This window comes from Salvelinus fontinalis, chromosome 2 (genome assembly GCF_029448725.1).
Source record: "Salvelinus fontinalis isolate EN_2023a chromosome 2, ASM2944872v1, whole genome shotgun sequence".
Lineage (NCBI taxonomy): Eukaryota > Metazoa > Chordata > Actinopteri > Salmoniformes > Salmonidae > Salvelinus > Salvelinus fontinalis.
Genome location: NC_074666.1, coordinates 19,688,606 through 19,713,415, shown reverse-complemented (window position 1 = coordinate 19,713,415; position 24,810 = coordinate 19,688,606). Strand labels below are relative to the sequence as shown.

Genomic DNA, 24,810 nt, shown 5'->3' with positions numbered 1-24,810 from the left:
AGTTGTACTAGCTGACTCAGGAGCCGGAATGAATTATAATAAAACATTTTATTGCAACACGAACTATCCATTGGCAGAGAAAGTCAGTAAGAAAATTTCAATATATATATTTTTTTATCTGTAAAATGATAACCCTGATGGTTTGTGTGTGTCGTCACCTTTATGCCACGTTAAGTCACCAAGCCGTGGCCCGGTCTGGTAGTCTGCTCGTAGCCTGTTCATCTATGATGGAAGCCTGCATGCTCACTAGCAAATTAATTTAGTGGGCCCTGCTCAGGTTCCATCTGTTCTGGTGTCTGATCCGGACAGACCCAGTCAGACGAAACGGCTTATTTCTTCCAGAGACCTCACATTCTTCTAATCAGTTTAGAGGATTATCCATTTCTGCCTGTGTGGCCACTATTTGGGAGGTTTAGGCTCATGGCGGTAGTCAGACTTGCACTACCTTTGAGGATTTTGTTGACCAGTGAAGACAATTTGGGAATCAAATCAACATTGAGAGCTGTGCTGTTATTTTGATGCTCTTTTTAGCGAAACGTCCAAAGTTGAAATACAGTATCAATGTCCAGGTGGCTGGTGAACCTTGTGAGTGACACACAGTTTATCAACAAACATTTTCCAGAAGAAAATGTTTGCTTATCTGAGAGTACTTTATGTTTTCCAAACACACATGATCAGTGACCTACTCTTTTTAATCTTCTAGTGCTGAAACATTGCAAGCTGCTTCCATATTCATAAATCCGCTTTGGAAAGATAAAATCTTCCAGATACCCAGAGGGGCAGAGTATTTAACCTGTCCGCAAATTCATCCAGATGTTGCATTTTGAACATATTATTTCAGACCCGACCGGGTGCCGGTCTGCAGTGGATTATGTCTTCTTGTTGGGATAACATGGCCATAAGGACTGGAGGTGAATAGTGTGGTATACAAATACAGTTGAAGTCAGAAGTTTACATGCACTTAGGTTAGAGTCATTAAAACTCGTTTTACTACTTCTCCACAAATTTCTTGTTAACAAACTATCGTTTTGGCAAGTCGGTTAGGACGACTACTTTGTGCATGACAAGTAATTTTTCCAACAATTGTTTACAGACAGATTATTTCACTTATTCACGTATCACAATTCCAGGGGATCAGAAGATTACGTACACTAAGTTGACTGTGCCTTTAAACAGCTTGGAAAATTCAAGAAAATTATGTCAATTAGCCTATCAGAAGCTTCTAAAGCCATGACGTCAATTGGAGGTGTACCTGTGGATGTATTTCAAGGCCTACCTTCAAACTCAGTGCCTTTTTGCTTGACATCATGGGAAAATCAAAAGAAATCAGCCAAGACCTCAGAAAAATAAATTGTAGACCACAAGTCTGGTTCATCCTTGGGAGCAATTTCCAAAAGCCTGAAGCTACCACAGTCATCTGTACAAACAATAGTATGCAAGTATAAACACCATGGGACCACGCAGCCGTCATACCGCTCTGGAAGGATACACGTTCTGTCTCCTAGAGATGAACGTACTTTGGTGCGAAAAGTGCAAATCAATCCCAGAACAGCAAAGGACATTGTGAAGATACTGGAGGAAACGGGTACAAGATTATCTATATCCACAGTAAAACGAGTCCAAATCGACATAACCTGAAAGGCCGCTCAGCAAGGAAGAAGCCACTTCTCCAAAACCGCCATAAAAAAGCCAGACTATGGTTTGCAACTGCATGTGGACAAAGATCGTACTTTCTGGAGAAATGTCCTCTGGTCTGATGAAACAAAAACTGTTTGGCTATAATGACCGTCGTTATGTTTGGAGGAAAAAGGGGGATGCTTGCAAGCCGAAGAACACCATCCCAACCATGAAGCACGGGGGTGGCAGCATCATGTTGTGGGGGTGCTTTGCTGCAGGAGGGACTGGTGCACTTCACAAAATAGATGGCTTCATAAGGATGGAAAATTATGTGGATATATTGAAGCAACATCTCAAGACATCAGTCAGGAAGTTAAAGCTTGGTCGCAAATGGGTCTTCCAAATGTACAATGACCCCAAGCATACTTCCAAAGTTGTGGCAAAATGGCCTAAGGACAACAAAGTCAAGGTATTGGAGTGGTCATCACAAAGCCCTGACAATCCTATAGAACATTTGTGGGCAGAACTGAAAAAGTGTGTGCGAGCAAGGAGGCCTACAAACCTGACTCAGTTACACCAGCTTTGTCAGGAGGAATGGGCCAAAATTCACCCAACTTATTGTGGGAAGCTTGTGGAAGGTTACCTGAAACATTTGACCCAAGTTAAACAATTTACAGGCAATGCTACCAAATACTAATTGACTGTATGTAAACTTCTGACCCACTGGGAATGTGATCAAAGAAATACATTACATTTAAGTCATTTAGCAGACGCTCTTATCCAGAGCGACTTACTACTATTATTGTGACATTTCACATTCTTAAAATAAAGTGGTGATCCTAGCTGACCTAAGACAGGGAATTTTTACTTTGATTAAGTGTCAGGAATTGTAAAAAACTTGAGTTTAAATGTATTTGGCTAAGGTGTATGTAAACTTCCCACTTCAACTGTATTTCTTTCAAAGGCCTCATTTCTTCTGTATGAAGTCGTTGATTCTAAATCTCACGTGTAGTTGAAGGATCACTTTAGATGGAAAACATTAGGAAAGAATAATGATATTACTTTGTCAGCAGTATTTTTGCTACAATGCAAGGTTGCACTCCCCTCCTTGGGAGCATTAATATCCAAGCATGTAGTTGCATACACAAATCTGTTTGGCAATGAAACTATGCATGCAATAAAAATCATATTGATAGGAGAATCCATTTCTAAAACCTGAATTTAACCATTTATACAGTAAAACATAGATGCATAGTACCTCCAGGTCCCTGGGAACCCCACTTGGTAGTGGCGTAAGTCACAAAATAACTTAATTGAATGGAAAGTCTCTCATAGTGCTCTTAGAACATTCACCAGTGTGTCTATGGACAGTATTTGGTTAACTTCCTGGCCGCCCTCTTGGCGAACCTGACCTTGCCCCGAGCCTTCACTGTGGAGGTGAACTCCTGAGACTTCAGCTTGGTGTAGTAGTCTGAGAACTTATTGTACAGGATGGAAATGGGCATGCCGTTCAAAATGACCCCAAAGGAGATGCAGGTGAAAGCAAACAGCCGGCCCAGGATGGTCTCTGGAAACATGTCTCCATAGCCCACAGTAGAGATGCTCACCTGAGGGAGAAAGCCAATGGTCATTTTATTTGTAAACATGAACTTGGTCTCTACTGAACTTGCTAACATTGCCATGACCTGAGCGCTGAGTTGACCCTTCATGATTTGTGTGTCTGAGTGCCACAGTGCTCATGACAGGCTTGGGAGAAGGTCAAGGAGAGCCCATGTGAAAAGCTTTGTGTGGAGGGCGAGTGAAGTAGTTTCTGAGGCTATATTCGCTGTCCTCCTGAAGGCCGTTGAAGCATTGTTTAATGGAATTACAGAACTAAGGCACTAGATTAGTCTACAGTCAATGGACATAGGACAGATTAATTTACATGTCCTCATCTAACGCCTTCTAACGCCCTTCATCTACACTGATTGAAGTGGATTTAACAAGTGAGGGATCATAGCTTTCACCTGGTCAGTCTGTCTGTGATGGAAAGAGCAGGTGTTCTTAATATTAAGTACACTCAATGTATATTTTAGGCATGGGAAAATAGCTTCCACATCAGCTCTAATTAAACAAGGTCAGGATATAAGGGCAGTTACTTGCAATGTGAAAGTCTCTTAAAAAGGCAACAATGATAATAGGCTACTGTAGCTGACAGGGGTGTGATGAAGCAATCTATTTCTGCCAGCATGTTGGTGACTAAGACTTACTTTAGTTCTGGGTGAAATTGAAATGTCAGTGAGCAGACATTATCATAATCCGTAGGTAACAATGAATCAATGTTGCTCAAAACTGTGTGTAAAATCCAATTGTTTGTGTTGTCAACAGTACCAAATAAACACACAGCACAGAGCAGGGACAGAATGACAGTCCAGGATTTGCAGTGTTATTGTAATAATATACCAGTTACTTTCTGGGATATAACAGTAAATGTTTAAAAATAAGGAAACTAATCAATTAAGTAATATAATAATCTTTAGCCAATTACTTATAATAACCAATGAAATAGAATGGGATGACTTACAGCTGCCCACCACCATGCCTGAGGGATGCTGGTGAAGTTGGTCTGATGGACATCATGCTCTACAGTGTACACCATGGCAGAGAAGGTGAGGATTCCCATGACGATGAAGAGTAAGAGGCAGCCCACTTGCTGGTAGCACTGGCGCAGCGTGAAGCCAAATGCCCTCAGCCCCGTAGAGTGACGGGCCAGCTTCAAGACACGGAAGATCCTCATCAGACGCATGATTCTCAAAACCTGGCCTAATTTGCCCACCCGGCCCACCGTCTCGATGTCTTGGTGCTTCCCGTAGTTGTCGGTCTCGAAGCACTCCAGCACCAGCTGCAGGTAGAGGGGTAAGATAGCGATCAGGTCCACCCCGTTCAGGACGCTTTTCCCGAAGCGCGGCAGGTCCGGGGTGGACACCAGACGCATCAGGTATTCCATGGTGAAGAAAGCGATGCAGAAGGTTTCCACATACTCCCCATAGGTCTTCCCACTCAGCTGTCCCGCGGTGGTGGTATACTGCATCTCCTCCACCGTATTCAGCGTCATGGCCACCAGGGACATCAGCACGAAGAAGCTGGAGGCTACAGCCATGAGCTTGGCGGTGACCGAAGAGAAGGGCTTCTCCATCAGGTTCCAGATGATGCGACGCGTCTGGCCCAACGCCATCCCGTGGAACAACTCCTCATTCTCCTCCATCTCCACCTCTGCCTCCAGCTCCCGCTGGATCTTCAGCTGCTCACTGAGCTCGTCCTGGCGCTCCTCGAAGGAGATTCGGCAGCAGCGGTGTGCGTTCTTGATCCTCACGCCCCAGTAGTTTATCTCCTCCAGGAAGTTCCTGGGACACAGCTCGTCCTTGATCCAGAGGACACCCGTCCGGTAGAAGTTGAAAATGTTGTGGAAGATGTCCGGGTCTCTGTCGAAGAAGAACTCGTTGTTCTGGACAATATAGTCGTCACACAGGTCCAGTTTCCTGTTGTGGTCTGTGTATGTCGCCAGGCGGCCGATCCTGGTCTTGGGATACTTGGCAGCCACCCTGTAGGAGATCTGATACACTGTCCCACCCACGTTGATGTTCAGCATGAGGTTCTTCGCAGGAAAGGAGAGGCCTCTTGTCAGGTATGCCATTACATCTTCCTCATCTTTGTACTCTGCGTAGATGTCTCGGCTGAGTTCTTGCATGGAGTTCCATGGTTTCACCAAGTTGTTCTGGGTGAAGGGAATATTGTAGTCCTCCTCTGGGTCCGTGTATGTGGGGCCTGTCCCCCCCACTTTGTAGTTGGGGAAGAGGCTCTGTCTCCTTTTCTTGAGCATCTTGGAGGTCTGCACTAGGACCTGGTTAGACGCGGCAGCTCACGGAGTGGTGTGGAGGCATTAACACAGGTCTAATACGCTCTCCTGAGTCACTTACAGCAGTATACCAGCAGAGAGAGAGAAAGAACCCTGACCGTTTAATGTTGCTGACAGATGATCTGGGTGCTTTAAGTTTTAAATACTATTATCCTCTTCCAGTCCCTTTCCCCTATTCGCTCTCTCAATAGGTCCCCCCCCCCCCCCACCCTGACATCTTTCATTTGCCTTACATTTCAAATTCCCTATCCAGAACAGGGGACTCTGTGCTGTATTATGGACCATTATGGGCTTCCTGGTTAGTAGTAAAGAGAGGTTAAGGATGCAGCATAAATTCAGCTAATGTCCAGTGTTTCAGATTTCTATGAAATATGACCTATAATTAATTTCAATGAGTGAAAGTTTCTCCAAATATTTTTTTATTATGTTAAAAAGAGGCTGTGTGTTATTAACAGTGTGGGCATATACTGATCAGTAAAAATATTAATGCGAGTAGACCGCTGATTGCTATTTACTCATGGAGGATGAGATGGCCAATCATTTTTGAAACTGTCCATTTGATTTTTTTTTTAAAAATTTTAAGCGTTTTTCTCCAATTTATGCTTTGGCCACAAATACGAGTATAGGATGACTCAACAACATATTTGGGTATGAGTTAACATAATATTAACTTTTAAAGTGATATTCTCACTGGACAGTTGACAAAAGCCCTAAGGAAATCTTTCCGGTCATCTCATGAGATGTGCTTTTAACTTACGCTGCTATACATTCAGCTGCATATAGTTGTAATAAAATAATGTAGAGTATTATAATCATAGGCACGATAACACACCTCAGGCCTGATGTCTACAGGCATTAACATGCAGACTGGAGTGCGGTGGAGGCAGGACAACTCCAGCTTAAATCCGGCCAACTGCACTATATGCTATTTCATCGCTCGCCACCAAGTGGCTCTAACCACTCTCTCCCATGCAAATAACTGAATGGCAAATTCCTCCACACCTCTGTTTATTACCTGCAATGGAACTTTGCTGTGACCCTTTATTCCAATCTGGTGCAAACAAACTAGTTTAAAAGTGCTCTTCAGGAACCTGCCCTCCTAGCTTTGTGTAAATTGCTTAATCCAGTTGCCTTTTTGCTGTACACACACAGTCCACTGAAATGCACATTTTTATTTTACCTTTAACTAGGCAAGTCAGTTAAGAACTAATTCTTATTTTCAATGACGGCCTAGGAACAGTGGGTTAACTGCCTTGTTCGAGGGCAGAATGACTGATTTTTACCTTGTCAGCTCGGGGATTCGGTCCAACGCTCGAACCACTCGGCTACCTGCCGCCCCAAATATTAGCTTGAACGATTGACTGTTGATGATCAATACATTTTTCATAAGGGAAGGTAAACACTATCTTGGTTGCCTGGCAGTATTGGATGAGTTGTCTTTGGGATGATGATGCTGTGCATGATTTCCTGTACATCAAAGCTGACTCTATACTGCCACCTGCCTCTGCAATTGTTATTGTCAGGTACAGATCAAAATTCAGTTGAAATAGGCTGTCAATCATTAAAATGGTGTAGCAATGCACTCTTAAATAGCTACTAGAGCCACTACCTTAGACCTTCAACAAACCCTCTACACAATAGGCTGTAGAGATTCTCTACCCTTTTCCAGAAGTGTGCGTACTCATTCACCATCCCCCCACACCGCATTTAAAAGCATTGAATTTGTGCATGCATGACATTCTCACACCCATCATTCCTTTTGAATCAATAAGAATGGTAGAGAATCAGAATGTATCCCTAAACACATGGTGGTATAGGACAAGATCTAAGGTCTCAAAGTCAAGCAATGAGTTTTGAATGACTTATGGGTCTTGTTTTATTTGATCACGATACAGTATTTAGTCCCCATACTCTACAAGGTTGGAAAAGATCACAGCAACACCAAGGGTGTACTCGTAAATTCCCCCTGGAGTGCACTCTGGGCGTTTGTAAATGCAGAACGTTTTCAGATTGTCCGTTTGTAAACTCAGAGTTGTTCCGAACGTTCTGACCTCACAACGGCAGTCAAGCACCCAAGCTAACTGGCTAACGTTAGCTAGCTACTTCCAGCCAAATGGGAGAACACCTCACTGACCATTTTACTCGCCCTAGCAGAGCTGGTTAGGCTGTTCTCATGTTATCCAGAGCGTTGGTGACTAACTGTGCTGCTGGCAAGAATATGATTTTTTTGGCCGATATTTACTGACACCGGTCATAGTCAACGGGTGTTGAGTGTTCGTAAATTCATCAGTTATGCTGCGCTCTGACAAGAGTGCTCTGAAATCAGAGTAGATAGCCAGAGTGAATTTACAAACCCACACTAACATACAAAAGTTAAATCTAGTTTTAAATACATCTTACTCTACCCTGGTACTACAAAAATGTATTCAGTCAAATGTATACAATCTTATTTACAACGGAACATTTGATCAAAGTGCTTCAGTCCTGATTCTGTTCTTGGGGGAAGAGGATTTATGTACAATATTTTACAAATGATGTAGTACCATCACATTCCCAATAGAGCTCATCTTCCCAAGCACAGAGTCGCATAAAAATTATTTAGAAGAATGTGCTTCTGGAGGTAATGTTCATAATAAAAAAACATACATATTTTATGACAGTACTGCCTAAAGTATGCTTTTAAATAAATATTCACAAAAATACACATGTCCACCAGGGGACTGAAAGTCAGAACCAGGGACTCCCTGCATCACCACCCACACACGTGTTCTGAAGTAACATGGTTCTACTGTATGTAGTAGAATCTTTGAAATGTTTTGGCTCTGAGGGAGGAGTGGGGATATAGAGGCCAAGCTCCCAAAATCCCTTGACACACTAAGGTTGCGTTTAGACAGGAATGCCAATTCTGATATTTTCTTCCCCACCAATTGTTATTTTGATCAATCACATATCTTTTTCAGAGGTGATCTGATTGGTCAAAAGACAAATTTGTGAAAAAAATTATAAAATAAAACTCTGAATGGTGCTGCCTGTCTAAACGCAGCCGGAGTAGGACACAATTCATATTCACACAAATGACAAACATCCCCAGAACTGATAACTTAATGCTCTTCAGAAGGCATCTGGATCTAACTCTGTTAAAGAAACGGAGGTTGTTGGCAAGGAGACCAAAGAGTTAGTAAACCGATGGGGGTCATTTGGAAGGTTGGTTATGACAAGTCATCTTCTGTATTCACCACTGATATCTGGAAGGAAGACAAAAGCACAATGGAAAGTGGTCATTCACAGAGAATCTAACCAATTAATAAGGGCTAAAGTGGTCTAGCTGCCAGTAACAATCCTTGCTTAAGATAAGCAGTTTAGTGGGTGGTAAATGTAAGGTCATCAGTCACAATGCAAAAGGGTTTAGAAGTTCACACAGGCAAGTAGTTATTTACAGAAGTGATGACTCCCAATCGATCAAGTAGGCTTCTTACTGCTGGGTATGTGTGGCCTATATTGGAGGTGTGCCTGCTGATATCAATGTTGAGGTCCTCTTCTGTGGTTTTCAGGTACACTGGATTGTCGAAGTTCATGCTCTTTTTATTCTTCAGCTGCCAGTTATGCCACATCAAGTAGCCTCCTACTGCAGCAATGGCCAGCAACACTGGGAAGAGAGGCCAAAACATAAGTAATACTGTATTAGTTTTAAATGGTTCAAATCCAGCTATCGAGAGCTACGGCCATAGCACCTGTGCTACTCAAGGGTTACTTTAATAAATCATGACATTCAATCAATAACTACTATAGCTAGGAAAACCATTGAAGTATTGTCCATCCACCCATTTATCATACAGTTGAGTTGCCGGCCTTTAGTGCATGATTCATAGACAACTGCAGGGGTCAAAGAGAAAGAGAGCGTGAGGTGGAGAGGCAGAGCGAGAGAGAAAGAGAGCGTGAGGTGGAGAGGCAGAGCGAGAGAGAAAGAGAGCGTGAGGTGGAGAGGCAGAGCGAGAGGGAAAGAGCAAGGCAGAGGAGGGCTAGGCAGAGGAGGGCTAGGCAGAGGAGGGCTAGGCAGAGGAGGGCTAGGCAGAGGAGGGCTAGGCAGAGGAGGGCTAGGCAGAGGAGGGCTAGGCAGAGGAGGGCTAGGCAGAGGAGGGCTAGGCAGAGGAGGGCTAGGCAGAGGAGGGCTAGGCAGAGGAGGGCTAGGCAGAGGAGGGCTAGGCAGAGGAGGGCTAGGCAGAGGAGGGCTAGGCAGAGGAGGGCTAGGCAGAGGAGGGCTAGGCAGAGGAGGGCTAGGCAGAGGAGGGCTAGGCAGAGGAGGGCTAGGCAGAGGAGGGCTAGGCAGAGGAGGGCTAGGCAGAGGAGGGCTAGGCAGAGGAGGGCTAGGCAGAGGAGGGCTAGGCAGAGGAGGGCTAGGCAGAGGAGGGCTAGGCAGTAGAGGGCTAGGCAGAGGAGGGCTAGGCAGAAGAGGGCTAGGCAGAAGAGGGCTAGGCAGAAGAGGGCTAGGCAGTAGAGGGCTAGGCAGTAGAGGGCTAGGCAGTAGAGGGCTAGGCAGAAGAGGGCTAGGCAGTAGAGGGCTAGGCAGTAGAGGGCTAGGCAGTAGAGGGCTAGGCAGAAGAGGGCTAGGCAGAAGAGGGCTAGGCAGAAGAGGGCTAGGCAGTAGAGGGCTAGGCAGAAGAGGGCTAGGCAGAGGAGGGCTAGGCAGTAGAGGGCTAGGCAGAAGAGGGCTAGGCAGTAGAGGGCTAGGCAGAAGAGGGCTAGGCAGAGGAGGGCTAGGCAGTAGAGGGCTAGGCAGAAGAGGGCTAGGCAGAAGAGGGCTAGGCAGTAGCACTTACACACAGGGAGGATAGCCCAGGCAGCTGTAGATCCTCTAGCTGTGGCGTTCACCTCATGGATGGATGTACTGCTGTTGGCTTCTACAATAGAACATGTTAGTCTAAGAGAGTGTGAATCCTTTGATGGACCATTTCAAAATAAATCTACCAAAATATCATACTGGTTCATGTCTGTTTTTCTTGATTAGTCTCGTATTGGGGTAAGATCAGTTGTAACCAGTATGGACACATTTTATACCAAGAACAACCTTGAGAGCTTAAAGTACAATACACTTGACTAGTCATGAGTAATGATGGGTGATATGAGTCAGGGTAGTGACAGGACTTGCAAACAAGTGGGTGAATGGAAGGGGGAACAAAGATGAGGACATGAGCTTTGTTTAAGGATATTTCCAGGTGGTCTGCTAACTGGGGTGGTTGTGGTCTCTGGCAACCCCTTGGGGTCAGCTGGGCTCTGGAACATTATATGGCCATCAGGACCTGGCAGGGCCAGGCTGACAGACCAGTGTTTTGGCACAATCATAGTCTAAGGAAATCTACCACTTCTTTTCAAAGGGCTCAATATACTGGCTCATTCAGGGAAGAAGAACTGGGTCTTACCAGCAGGGACAGGTTTGGGGACAACATGTGGCACTGTGGTTGCTTCGAACGAAACAAAACACTGGGATCAGTGGAACAAAAGGAATCTTACAAATTAAAACGTCCCCCCCAAAAATATGCCTAAAGAAATTACTTAAAAAGTGGGCTTATCCAATTAAATGCAATATTTGTTACTGCGATGATGGTATAGTAGGTGCTAGATCTTGGTTAATGTCCGTGGGGTGAGAGCTTTACCCCGCTAGTACCCTCTAACCAAATTGGACCACTTTATCACAAACAAAATGAAAGCATCAAGCACATGACTGGATAGCCTAGCCTTCCATCAATAACCAGGCAAGACATTCAACTCATTCTGTTAGCTTCTATTTGGGTTTAAAACGTGTCACTTTCTGGATCAAAATGATGCATGCTAATTGTAGAAGTCACTTAAAGGTCTGCCTTAAAATGTTGGGTGGATTCCTGGGTGGATGACATTAAAAGCAACTTCCTAAATACACGTAAACATTCCTGTGTTGTCAAACACTCCAGATATCTTTACATGACTGACCATCTTCACACCACCCCTAGTTGCAGGCTGCATGCTAACAGGCTAATCACCATGACGATAGGTAGCACAGAGGAGGCAGACCAGACAGCCATTCTAGTATGAAATTAACTCATTGACATCTAGAAACTCAGAACCCAAAGGCCATGAAACTAGACTACTGGGTCCTGATGCATGGCTATCCAGGCAGGCAGGCAGTTGACAGCTTTACCTTGGGGGTGAGTGGGATGTATTAGAGCTTTCCCATCATCCTTTGAGGGAGCTGAAGGGGTCACTGTCATAATAAGGGAGCAGAATAATGCTTTGGCAAAATGTCAAAATCGAACATTTACATTCTGACTACAGAAATGCTGGTTACCAAGCAATGTATAGTGCTTCATCATGTTACATTATGTCACAAAGGAATTCCTAGTGGAAAAACATGTAAATGGAGCAAATCACAAACGCAAAGTATCGTACGAGGACGTGCAGAAGTGATCCAAAATGACTAAAGGAAGATAACATCCATTTCCTATCCTACTGTCCAGCTAACCATAGAACCTCGTTTCACAAAGGAATTGGGAAATGAGCTGAAAACAGTAAGTCCTCCATAGGAGTGACAAAACTGAAGGCGGCTAGGATTATGAATGGCATGAATGAAATGAAGCAGGAATCATGTGAAGCGGGAGAGAATGATTGGTTGAGATCAGACGAATCAGCTAAATATAAAATCACCATACTACACTCATTACTGGGCCTAAATCACCTTTATTTAATATTCATTCAATTATCAAATGAGTAGAGTAACACATGTATAGGCTACCCTCTTCATGACACGTACAACGGTATAGTAGGTGCTAGATCTTGGTTAATGTCAGTGGGGTGAGAGCTTTACCCCGCTAGTACCCTCTAACCAAATTGGACCACTTTATCACAAACAAAATGAAAGCATCAAGCACATGACTGGATAGCCTAGCCTTCCATCAATAACCAGGCAAGACATTCAATTCCTTCTGTTTGCTTCTATGTGGGTATAAAACATGTCACTTTCTGGATCAAATCTAAAAAACTGTATATAAAGCATTCATCAAGTGACAGGTGTCCCTCTTATTGGGCCCTACGTCACCCCATTCCCTCCCCCAGTCCCCTCTGCATCCTGGGTGGTTTATTCACTCAGAGGGAGTTTAAAAGCTTGGCGCCATCTCTACTATATACACAAACATCAGTGATCTGGAAGAGGAAGAAAAGAGGAGGGTGAGCAAGGAGCAGAGGAGAGCAGGGTGGTTGAGCAGGGTGAGCCAGGAGCAGACGAGAGCAGTGGGGGTAGAGCAGGGTGAGCCAGGAGCAGAGGAGAGCAGGGGGGGGGTGGAGCAGGGTGAGCCAGGAGCAGAGGAGAGCAGGGGGGGGGGGAGCAGGGTGAGCCAGGAGCAGAGTGGTGGAGCAGGGTGAGCCAGGAGCAGAGGAGAGCAGGGGGGGTGGAGCAGGGTGAGCCAGGAGCAGAGGAGAGCAGGGGGGGTGGAGCAGGGTGAGCCAGGAGCAGAGGAGAGCAGGGGGGGGTGGAGCAGGGTGAGCCAGGAGCAGAGGAGAGCAGGGGGGGTGGAGCAGGGTGAGCCAGGAGCAGAGGAGAGCAGGGGGGTGGAGCAGGGTGAGCCAGGAGCAGAGGAGAGCAGGGGGGTGGCGCAGGGTGAGCCAGGAGCAGAGGAGAGCAGGGTGGGGCAGAGGAGAGCAGGGTGAGTCAGGAGCAGAGGAGAGCAGGGGGGTGGAGCAGGGTGAGCCAGGAGCAGAGGAGAGCAGGGTGGGGCAGAGGAGAGCAGGGTGAGTCAGGAGCAGAATGTAGGCAAACAGACAGACTCAGTCCAGATACAGCGGTCAGGCTTCACACGCAACACATTTGAACTGCCACCCACAAACACCCTCTTACTTAGATCTGCCACACACAGAAAAGGAGGGGAGAGAAATGCTTGGGTGACTCAGAAGCAGAATGGGAATGAAAGGCCTCTAAAGAGATAGAGGGATCCTGAAAACTCACTCAGCATCACAGCACAGATTAACCCATCACTGCCCCACTGATGGGGCTAATGTTACAGTACTTGCCTGGTCTGCAGTGAAGGGCGTCTGAGGCGAGCGTCTGGTCTTGCGGACATGCACATGTGTACTTGGGGGAGTATTTGTTGATCTGTGGCGCTGGCAGGCACATGTAGGCACAGCCTCCGTTCAGACCCTTCTCATTGCACCAGTTTGTTCCTGTATGGGATCAAACGTGAGGAAGCCAGTTAGCCATTGCTCCGTATTTCTAGGCTTTATTACGTAAAGTACTATTGCTACTTTGCCTGTAAAAAGTCAGATGAACTTCAGCACTCCTACATGACAGCATGTTGATAGCCAGTTATAGGTAAAGGTCAAAAACAAGGATCCTGCCATGTAACATTACCATACGGGAACAGCATACCACGAGGGTAATAGGGGTCAGGGGAGTTGACTTAAGAGGGTTACTTAGGAGTGTGGCGGGGAACTGAATGTCCGAGTGGGAGCCAACAAAGCCCTCCCAAGCCATTGTGTTCTAGACTAACCAACACAGCAGCTCAAATCCCTGTGTTTTAGACTACCATAGCCCTCCCAAAACTCTGGTCAGGCCAACTCCTCCCCAAGCCCCTGTGGTCAGGCCAATGCCCTCATCTGGCAGCCTTACCGGACAGCTGGATAAGCTCATGGTAAACAATGATGTCCTGCGGCTCATTCAGATTGCTTGCCAGGGTAATCACATCAGAGCCTGTGAACTTGTTTGCTCCGTAGATCGCCTCGTTCTCCCCATCTGTCCAGAACACTCGATCCTGAAACAGTCACAGTCACACATTCTAAACCCCAGAGCAAAAGCCAGAAGAGATGGCTTGGGACCCATGCTTCAGAGAAGGAAAGACCATAGAAGACTGAAAGGCAATTTATTCTAATACTCTGACAGATTCTGTCAAATGCAGCAGGAGATCAATGTTATTGACCCCACACATATGGAGCAAATCCCAGACTTTACAGTTGACAGAAAACCAGTTACAGTATGATGAAATCAACTAACTGCTTTAAACAGAGTTTCAGCAAATTACCAAGTATGAATGTCAATAGAAGCATGAGGTTGCTTGCTAACGTGTTTGCTCTGCTCTGTAACATCAACACATGAGAAGAAAACCAAATCTCAAACATCAACTGCCCTGCCAATATACTATATGTAAACCCTCCCAACATCAGGGCGCCTCATTGCATCCCATAGCCGCACCTCGAACACAGTGAGCGCAAAGGGGTGAGCCAGGTAGTCTGGGGACTGCAGCACTTTCCTACGGTTGTCGCCGTTCAGGTCCACGCTACAGAGCATGTGCAGCTTGGAGTCCACCCAGTACAGTCTGCTCTTGATCAGGTCTGAGAAGGGAAGGAAATTCATAGCTTTATCAAACCCTGTAGCCGTGAAAGCAGTTGAACCTCTTCAAAATGTTAAATGCAAATGAGGTTTAACAGTCTGACCCACCTAGAGTGATTCCATTTGGCCACTGAATATCAGTCTGGACCAGGACCTGCCTGTCAACCCCGTTCATACCAGACTTCTCAATCTTCGCTGGTTCACCCCAGTCTGACCAATAGAGGAATCTAGAACACCAGCCAAGAGAAGATCAGCAGCTCAGAAGGAGTAGCTCAAATTATGAGGGTACAAAAAAAAAAAAAATGTGTAAACAGAAATTTAAACCCCAATACAATATAGTAACTTTACCCAGAGAGTGGATCCACAGCGATGGACGCAGGCTCTTTCAAACCACTGCTGAAGAGAACTTTCCGCTTGGTGCCGTTGAAGTTGGCCACTTCAATGGTCTTGGTGCCGAGGTCTGACCAGTAGATGTTGTTATAGATCCAGTCCACAGCGATCCCCACAGGTGTCACATTATCAATCACCTTCACATGACTTCCTACATCTCCTCTCTTATCCAACACCGTGCTAAATGGGGGTGAGAAACATGTCAGTATTTGGTATGAGTTTCCCCATAATGACCCCAAACCCTTGTTCATAGGGTTGGAGGTTGAATAGCTGGTAAGTGGACATATGCTCAGTGAACTTTACCCTTCTTGGTGCTTACTACGTAAAATGCTTTCAAAAACAAATAGCAACAAGATGTCAGGGTAAGGTGAACAAAGTCTATCATGGGGGCAATCTCTGGGGTTTCAACCTCATCTTATGGGGCTGGGACTTGTCTCTACCTAAAGATGGCCCTCTGGCTCAGGTCTGCCCAGAAGATCCTCTGCTGGGTGAAGTCTGCATCCAGTGCCACCGTGTTCCGCAGCTGCTCCACGATCTGGGTGTACTCCCGCCGCTCCAGACCCAGCTTCCGGATGTCCCGGCGGTTAGTGAAGATAAGACAGGGTTCCTTGCCTTGTGGGGAGGAGAGGGAGTCAGACACTAATAATGACAATGCAATGGAGCCCTTTAGGTCTGTTCTGTCCTCTCCTCATGTTAGAACAACTGATCACAAGTCAGTCAGACGGCACCAAAACATCCAGCTGCACTTCTCAGATCAAGGTTGTTGTAGTAAATAACATCACTGTTATTCTGTTTGAACTTGGATTCCAGTATAATGGTGTTGTATTGGAATATTAAAAGCTGCTTGAGAATTAAAATGCATTTATCAGGAAAGGATATTAAGCATACAGAGTATGTTGGATCTGATTAGCTCTGACAAAATGAGTGATGCTTCTTCCCTCTAGCTCTGACATCTGCTTCCACATGTGCTCCTGGGGCTACATTATGGTGTACACAGGCCAGGGTGAGCCAACTTACCCACAGCCTTGCACACTCCTGTGGTGGGGTCCATCTGGTAGCTGTTGTGGCACTCACACTTATAACCTCCCTTCAGGTTGATACAAATCTGACTACAGATCCCAGGGTTCATACATTCATTGATGTCTGCAAGGAGGGTGGGAAAAACAGGAAGTCACCCAAACAGTAGGAAGTCAAAATGAAGACACTTTGGTGAACACTAAGTCAAATGTAAACACAGTGGTTGAAAAAGTACCCAATAGTGATACTTAAGTAAAAGTATAGATACCTTAATTGAAAGTTACTCAAGTAAAAAGTTAGTCACCCATTAAAATACTACTTGAGTAAAAGTATTTGGTTCTAAATATACTTAAGTATCTATAGTAAAATAATAAAATCACTTCATATTCCTTATATTAAGCAAAGCAGACAGCACCATTTTATTGTTTTTAAAAAGTACAGATAGCCAGAGGCACACTCCAACACAGACATCATTTACAATTAAGCATGTGTCTTTTGAGTCCGCCAGATCAGAGGCAGTAGGGATGACCACGTGTTCTCTTGATAAGTGTGTTAATTGGACCATTTTCCTGTCCTGCTAAGCATTCAAAATGTAAGTACTTTTGGGTGTCAGGGGAAGTGTATGAAGTAAAACGTACATCATTTTCTTTAGGAACGTACTGAACTAAAAGTAAAAGTACAGATACCCCAAAAAAACGACTTAATTAGTACTTTACACCACTCTGTAAAAGAGATACCAACCGGGTAGATTATCTTCAAATGTATTAAGTCTCAATACCCCACTGTAAATATCAACTGCAAATGCACTTTCTTTTGTATGAGAGTTCATATTGATTAGTGTATGGGTTAATCATTGTGTGTGTAATATATATATATATATATATATATATATATATATTACACACACAATGATTAACCCATACACTAATCAATATGAACTCTCATACAAAAGAAAGTGCATTTGCAGTTGATATTTACAGTGGGGTATTGATATATATATATATATATATACACACACACACACACACACACACACGACACCTACCGCCACAGGTCTTGCGGTCTATGAGCTGCAGTCCAGGGGTGCAGTCACACTCGAAGCCAATCACCATGTCCCTGCAGATGTGGGAGCAGCCGCCGTTGTTCAACAGACACTCATTCAGGTCTGAAACAGCATACGGCAGAAGAAAACAAATCTAATCTTATTTGTCACATGCGTCGAATACAACAGACCTTACAGTGAAATGCTTACTTACAAGCCCTTAAAACCAACAATGCAGTTAAGAAAAAAAAAAAGTCAATGTGCAGGGGCACCGGTTAGTCAAGGTAATATGTACATGTGGGTAGAGTTAAAGTGACTATGCATAGATAAAGAGCAGCAGCAGTGTAAAAGATAAGGGGGGGGGGGCAATGCAAATAGTCTGTATAGTCATTTAATTAGTTGTTGAGGAGTCTTATGGCTTGGGGGTAGAAGCTGTTACGAAGTCTTTTGGACCTAGACTAGGTGCTCCGGTACCGGAGAACAGTCTATGACTAGGGTGGCTGGAGTCATTGACAATTTTTAGGGCCTTCCTCTGACACCACCAGGTATAGAGGTCCTGGATGGCAGGAAGCGGTGATTACTAAAGCACTTCATTCACAAACAAAGGCCTGACTAAAATCAAATCACATCAGTGGACTGGCTTTGGCTGGCTGAATGACAGGGGACTAATGTGATTGCTGTAGTGTAGGATGAGTTGGATAAGAAGAATACGAGGTAGCCTCCATGGGACAGGTGAAAAAGGTAAAGCTACAGTTGAAGTCGGAAGTATACATACACTTAGGTTGGAGTCAATAAAACTCGTTTAGCAACCACACATTTCTTGTTAACAAACTATAGTTTTGGAAAGTCGGTTAAGACATCTACTTTGTGCATGACACAATTTTTCAAACAATTGTTTACAGACAGATTATTTAACTGCATCACAAATCCAGTGGGTCAGAAGTTTAAATACACTAAGTTGACTGTGCCATTAAACAGCTAGGAAAATTCCAGAAAATTATGCCATGCATTTAGAAGCTTCTGATGGGCTAATTTACATAATTTGAGTCAATTGGAGGTGTACCTGGGGATGTATTTCAAGGCCTACCTTCAAACTCAGTGCCTCTTTGCTTGACATCATAGGAAAATCCAAAGAAATCAGCCAAGACCTCAGAAAAATAAATTGTAGACCACAAGTCTGGTTCATCCTTGGGAGCAATTTCCAAACGTCTGAAGGTACCACGTTCATATGTACAAACAATAGTACGCAAGTATAAACACCATGGGACCACGCAGCCGTCATACCGCTCAGGAAGGAGACGTGTTCTGTCTCCTAGAATGAACGTACTTTGGTGCGAAAAGTGCGAATCAATCCCAGAACAGCAGCAAAGGACCTTGTGAAGATACTGGAGGAAACAGGTACAAAAGTATCTATCCACAGTAAAACGAGTCCTATATCGACATAGCCTGAAAGGCCGCTCAGCAAGGAAGAAGCCACTGCTCCAAAACCGGAATAAAAAAGCCAGTCTACGGTTTGCAACTGCACATGGGGACAAATATGGTACTTTCTGGAGAAACGTCCTCTGGTCTGAAGAAACAAAAATAGAACTGTTTGGCCATAATGACCATTGTTATGTTTGGAGGAAAAAGGGGGATGCTTGCAAGCCGAAGAACACCATCCCAACCATGAAGCACGGTTGGCAGCATCATGTTGTGGGGGTGCTTTGCTGCAGGAGGGACTGGTGCACTTCACAAAATAGATGGCATCATGAGGATGGAAAATTATGTGAATATATTGAAGCAACATCTCAAGACATCAGTCAGGAAGTTAAAGCTTGGTCACAAATGGGTCTTCCAAATGGACAATGACCCCAAACATACTTCCAAAGTTGTGGCAAAATGGCTTAAGGACAACAAAGTCAAGGTATTGAAGTGGCCATCACAAAGCCTTGACTTCAATCCTATAGAACATTTGTGGGCAGAACTGAAAAAGCGTGTGCGAGCAAGGAGGCCTACAAACCTGACTCAGTTACACCAGCTCTGTCAGAAAGAAATGGGCCAAAATTCACCCAACTTATTGTGGGAAGCTTGTGGAAGGCTACCCGAAATGTTTGACCCAAGTTAAACAATTTAAAGGCAATGCTACCAAATACTAATTGAGTGTATGTAAACTTCTGACCCACTGGGAATGTGATGAAAGCAATAAAAGCTGAAATAAATCATTCTCTACTATTATTCTGACATTTCACATTCTTAAAATAAAGTGGTGATCCTAACTGACCTAAGACAGTGAATTTTTACTGAGATTAAACTTCAGAAATTGTGAAAAACTGAGTTTAAATGTATTTGGCTAAGGTGTATGTAAAACTTCCAACTTCAACTGTATATAGTAGTGTACACAAACACACCCATAGCCAAAATAGTGTATCAATCCCATTGTACTGCAGTCTAAAACCAGCGCATTATTACTACAACTTGTGAATCAACACTAGACAAGCTAAGCCACTTGAGTAAATGCACACAAAAATGCCATTTAGCAGACACTTTTATCCAAAACAACTTAGTCATGTGTGCATACATTTTCCCTATGGGTGGTCCCAGGAATCGAACCAACTACCCTGGCGTTACAAGCATCATGCTCTACCAGCTGAGCTATAGAGGACCACTCATTCTTCATAGTGAATAAACAATCACAAGACGGCTCCATAACTGAACTTATCCTCTCTGCTGCTTAATAAAACAGGTTTGGCTCTCATCCACTTACTGCACTCTTTGATGGGCTCGTCGCTCCAGTCTGGACAGTCCCGGGCCTTGTTGCACACTTTACTCATCTCTATACACTCTCCACTCCGACACTTGAATTTGTCAGGGCCATTGCACTGTGTCACTGGGTTGTGAAAGAAAGTGGCATTACAAAGTGGTGATAATGGAATGTTACAAAGAGGTACAGTGGTATAACAGAAGTTTGTGTAGGAGGTTGAGAGTCAACCATCTGCATGGCCCCCATAGGAACATAGGTGTGCTAAATGGTAGGTGCAGCCAAAGCAATTCATTTGCGTGTTGCAAATCAAAATGTTATTAGTCACATGCGCCGAATTCAACAGGTGTAGTAGACCTTACAGTGAAATGCTTACTTACAAGCCCCTAACCTACAATGCAGTATAAAAATATATATGAATAAGAAATAAAACTAAAGAGCAGCAGTAAAATAACAGCGAGACTATATACAGGGGGGGGTGCCGGTACAGAGTCAATGTGCAAGGGCACCGGTTAACTGATGTACATGTAGAGTTAAATTGACTATGCATAGATGATAAACAGAGTAGCAGCGGTGTAAGGGGGGGGGGGGGGGGGGGGGGGGGGCAATGCAAATAGTCTGGGTGGCCCTTTGATTAGATGTTCTGGAGTCTTATGGCTTGGGGGTAGAAGCTGTTTAGAAGCCTCTTGGACCTAGACTTGGCGCTCCGGTACCGCTTGCCGTGCGGTAGCAGAGAACAGTCTATGACTAGGGTGGCTGGGGTTGTTTACATGTTTTAGGTCCTTCCTCTGACACCGCCTGGTATGGAGATCCTGGATGGCAGGGAGCTTAGCCCCAGTGATGGACTGGGCCGTTCGCAATACCCTCTGTAGTGACTTGCGGTCGGAGGCCGAGCAGTTGCCATACCAGGCAGTGATGCAACCAGTCAGGATGCGCTCGATGGTGCAGCTGTAGAACCGTTTGAGGATCTGAGGACCCATGCCAAATCTTTTCAGTCTCCTGAGGGTGAATAAGTTTTGTCGTGCCCTCTTCACGACTGTCTTGGTCCAAGCACACCATGTTAGTTTGTTGGTGATGTGGACACCAGGGAACTTGAAGCTCTCAACCTGCTCCACTACAGCCCCGTCGATGACAGTGCGTGGTCCCTTTTTTTCCTGTAGTCCCTAATCATCTCCATTGTTTTGATCACATTGAGAGAGAGGTTTTTGTCCTGGCACCACACAGCCAGGTCTCTGACCTCCTCCCTATAGGCTGTCTCATCGTTGTCGGTGATCAGGCCTACCACTGTTGTTTCATCGGCAAACTTAATGATGGTGTTGGAGTCGTGCCTGGCCATGCAGTCATGAGTGAACAGGGAATACAGGAGGGGACTGAGCACGCACCCCTGAGGGGCCCATGTGTTGAGGATCAGCGTGGCGGATGTGTTGTTACCTACCCTTACCACCTGGGGCAGCCCGTCAGGAAGTCCAGGATCCAGATGCAGAGGGAGGTGTTTAGTCCCAGGGTCCTTAGCTTATTGATGAGCTTTGAGGGCACTATGGTGTTGAACATTGAGCTGTAGTCAATGAATAGAATACTCACATAAGTGTTCCTTTTGTCCAGGTGGGATAGGGCAGTGTGGCGTGCAATAGAGACTGCATCATCTGTGAATCTGTTGTGGCGGTATGCAAATTGGAGTGGGTCGTGGGTTTCTGGGATAATGGTGCTGATGTGAGCCATGACCAGCCTTTCAGAGCACTTCATGGCTACAGATGTGAGTGCTACGGGTCGGTAGTCATTTAGGCAGGTTACCTTAGTGTTCTTGGGCACTATGGTGGTCTGCTTAAGACATGTTGGTATTACAGACAGGGAGAGGTTGAAAATGTACTGGGAGAGGTTGAAAATGTCAATGAAGACACTTGCCAGTTGGTCAGCGCACTCTCGCAGTACACGTTTGAAGTCAATACTTCGATAACCTGAAAGTCCTGAAATATCTAAATATAGTATTTATTGAGCATCTTTTGACCCAACTCATACAGGAATAACAGTATTTATGGGATGAGTAACACTGAAGCAAACATAACCTTGTTCAGAAAATGTTCTGTAGCAACAGAAACAGTTTAAGTTTTTCAAGTAGATTATTTTGGAATGGCATTACTTCTGGTTGAACGCACTCACAGTTTTTGCAGTTGACTTCATCGGTGCCATCTGCACAATCATGCAAACCGTTGCACTGTCTGCTGCTGTGGATACAGTTGCCGTCCTCACACTTGAACTGGTCCGGTCTGCAGGAACGAACAGCTGAAGAGGACACAGAGTTGTTAAACCATTAACACTTACACAGAATACACTAACAACCATGACCTTATTTACACCCTCATAATGCCTACACCAGTGGTTCCCAACCTTTTTTGGTTACTGTACCACCAACAGAATTTTGCGCTACTCTGAATAACCCTGAAGTACCCACTCATGTGGATTTTACCAGTAATCCTATGGTCTCGACATGTACCCCTGGTTGGGAACAACTGACCTGCACCATGATCAACAGATACACTCATGATAGCTGCTATGAACACTGAATATAGAGACAAATATGCATTTTATGAAGAGCCTTTTATTGCAAAATATATTTATTGTAATGAAGGCTCCGTTTATGAATATATGAAAGCAGCTCAATCTCAGAGCAAAAAAGCAATCCAAAACTCCGCTGGCCTGCTGGAACGTTCAGGTGGTCTGATTAAGCCTCTCAACACTTACAACAGTTGGCTTCGTCGCTGCCATCCTTGCAGTCTGGGTCCCCGTCACATCGCCACTTGCGGTGGATGCACTCCCCAGACCTACACTGTGTCTCGCTGGATGAACATTTGGCCGGCGGCGTGGGTTGGCGACCACATCGCTGAGGGGACTCATCTGATTGGTCCTGGCAGTCCACGTCATCGTCACAGACCCAGTTGCCAGGGATACAGGTGGCATTGCCACACTGGAACTCGCTGGGACCACAGGAGGACGGAGCACATTCCTGCTCATCACTCCCGTCACCACAGTCATCCTCCCCGTTACAGACGAAGTTACGGGAAATGCAGCGGCCGCTCGCACAGGTGAACTCCAGCGAGGCGCACGTGATGTTACCTGTGGGAGGGAACAGAGTACCCAGTACTGTGATGCTAATGTAGAAATCAACATCCAATGTGTACTCCTAAATTAACTGTTTCTGTTTAGATTCATTCCAAAGCAGTAACTAAGTTGTCACACCTAGTGGTTTGTGATGGACACCTCCCATCATACTGCCATCAGTAAAATCAACTCACCACAGTTCATTTCATCCTCTCCGTTATCGCAGTCCTTCTCTCCATCACACTTCCAGAAGACGGGGATGCATTGGGTAGACCCGGCCCCACAGCTAAACTCATTCACACGGCAGGTCCTGGTGTCTGCAAAGCACATGGATGGAGGGATTGAATTTATAGGCCTTTAATGCTTTGATTGAGATGGGAAATGCTTAACACACAGGACTGCAGGGTGGTGGTGGGCTAGGCTGGCTAATGGAGCACTGAGCGATTTATTGAGCAGGGCACCCAGGCCAACTTATGCGGTTAAACTAATTTGATACATTCAAAAAGCCATTCAGTGGGTACCCAAGTCAATTGAGCCATGTGTTCAACGTGTGTACACACTGTACGGTTTTACACTCCCTCAGTCGTTACTGGGTCTGTATCGTATAGATGAGATTATAGCCTCCACAACAACTAGGTTATTTTAATTCAGAGAATGTCTTTGAGCCCATTCAGAAAATGTACAAGTGTCTATCAATAGTGGCTATTGATCCACCATATAATGCATGTTGTTTAGAGATCAAACCTAGAGGAATTTCAGAGATATCCATCCCTCATTCCCTTCTACAAGAATATCTATCAGGAACTGATCTGTTACTCATGCGATTGAAACAGTGGGTGCATGTGTAGCAGGGAGGTCTGCCTTGAGTGATCTGGTAAGAACACTAGATACCAGATCAATGAAGTTCAATTTCTGAGTAATGCACATGAAAGCATGCTGGGCTTTATCAGTCAGAGAAAGGTCAGTTTGTGAAGCATGAGCTATATCAAAGAAGCTAACTCCTACAGAGAGAGCCTAATGTAACATCACCAGTGGTGGAAAGAGTACCCAACTGTCATACTTGAGTAAAAGTAAAGATACCTTGGAAAATTACTCAAGTAAAAGAAAGTTTGACCCAGTAAAATTTTACTTCAGTAAAAGTATTTGGTTTAAAATATACTTAAGTATAAATCATTTCAAATTCCTTATATTAAGCAAATCAGATGGCACCATTTTCTTTTTTATTTATTTACAGAAAGCCAGGGGCACACTCCAACATAATTTACAAAAGCGGCATGTGTGTTTAGTGAGTCCACCAGATCAGAAGCAGTAGGGATGACCAGGAATATTTGGTTGATAAGTGTGTGAATTTGACTATTTTCCTGTCCTGCTAAGCATTCAAAATGTAACAAGTATTTTTGGGTGTCAAGAAAACATATGGAGTAAAAAGTATAATATTTTCTTAAGGAGTGTAGTGAAGTAAAAGTAGTCAAATATATTAATAGTAAAGTACAGATACCCCAAAAAACTACTTAAGTTGGACTTTAAAATATTTTTACTTAAGTACTTTACACCATTGAACATCAGACACAGGGCTCAGAGTAGTTTAACATCAGACACAGGACTCAGACAGTCTAATGTATGATGGCAGATGAACGGACCACATGCTGCTTTGGAAAATATTCTCATCT

At 44.7% G+C, this 24,810-nt stretch overlaps 2 protein-coding genes across 3 annotated transcripts in view; both read right to left on the bottom strand.

The window, feature by feature from the left end:
* Positions 1–29: 29 nt before the first annotated feature.
* LOC129813750 (potassium voltage-gated channel subfamily V member 2-like) lies at positions 30–5,717 on the bottom strand. The gene is made up of 2 exons (XM_055866249.1): positions 4,181–5,717; positions 30–3,224 (listed from the first exon to the last, which is right to left on the bottom strand). Exons 1-2 carry the CDS (start codon positions 5,474–5,476, stop codon positions 2,979–2,981), a joined length of 1,542 nt encoding a protein of 513 aa, XP_055722224.1. The 5' UTR covers positions 5,477–5,717; the 3' UTR covers positions 30–2,978.
* A 1,642-nt stretch (positions 5,718–7,359) lies between these two features.
* The window catches only part of LOC129813744 (very low-density lipoprotein receptor-like), a 34,713-nt gene continuing 17,262 nt past the window's right edge, over positions 7,360–24,810 (bottom strand). The window contains exons 4-18 of one of the 2 annotated variants that reach the window (XM_055866226.1): positions 23,335–23,457; positions 22,784–23,155; positions 22,202–22,324; positions 20,051–20,173; positions 17,311–17,430; positions 16,266–16,391; positions 15,689–15,860; positions 15,207–15,428; positions 14,967–15,085; positions 14,721–14,860; positions 14,142–14,283; positions 13,547–13,696; positions 10,330–10,410; positions 8,950–9,158; positions 7,360–8,757 (exon numbers count right to left, since the gene is read on the bottom strand). In XM_055866226.1, coding sequence (XP_055722201.1) covers positions 8,722–8,757; positions 8,950–9,158; positions 10,330–10,410; positions 13,547–13,696; positions 14,142–14,283; positions 14,721–14,860; positions 14,967–15,085; positions 15,207–15,428; positions 15,689–15,860; positions 16,266–16,391; positions 17,311–17,430; positions 20,051–20,173; positions 22,202–22,324; positions 22,784–23,155; positions 23,335–23,457 — 2,258 coding nt within the window. In that variant the 3' untranslated portion in view covers positions 7,360–8,721. The remainder of the gene's footprint in view (positions 8,758–8,949; positions 9,159–10,329; positions 10,411–13,546; positions 13,697–14,141; positions 14,284–14,720; positions 14,861–14,966; positions 15,086–15,206; positions 15,429–15,688; positions 15,861–16,265; positions 16,392–17,310; positions 17,431–20,050; positions 20,174–22,201; positions 22,325–22,783; positions 23,156–23,334; positions 23,458–24,810) is intronic. The other variant, XM_055866235.1, reaches the window with a different exon arrangement.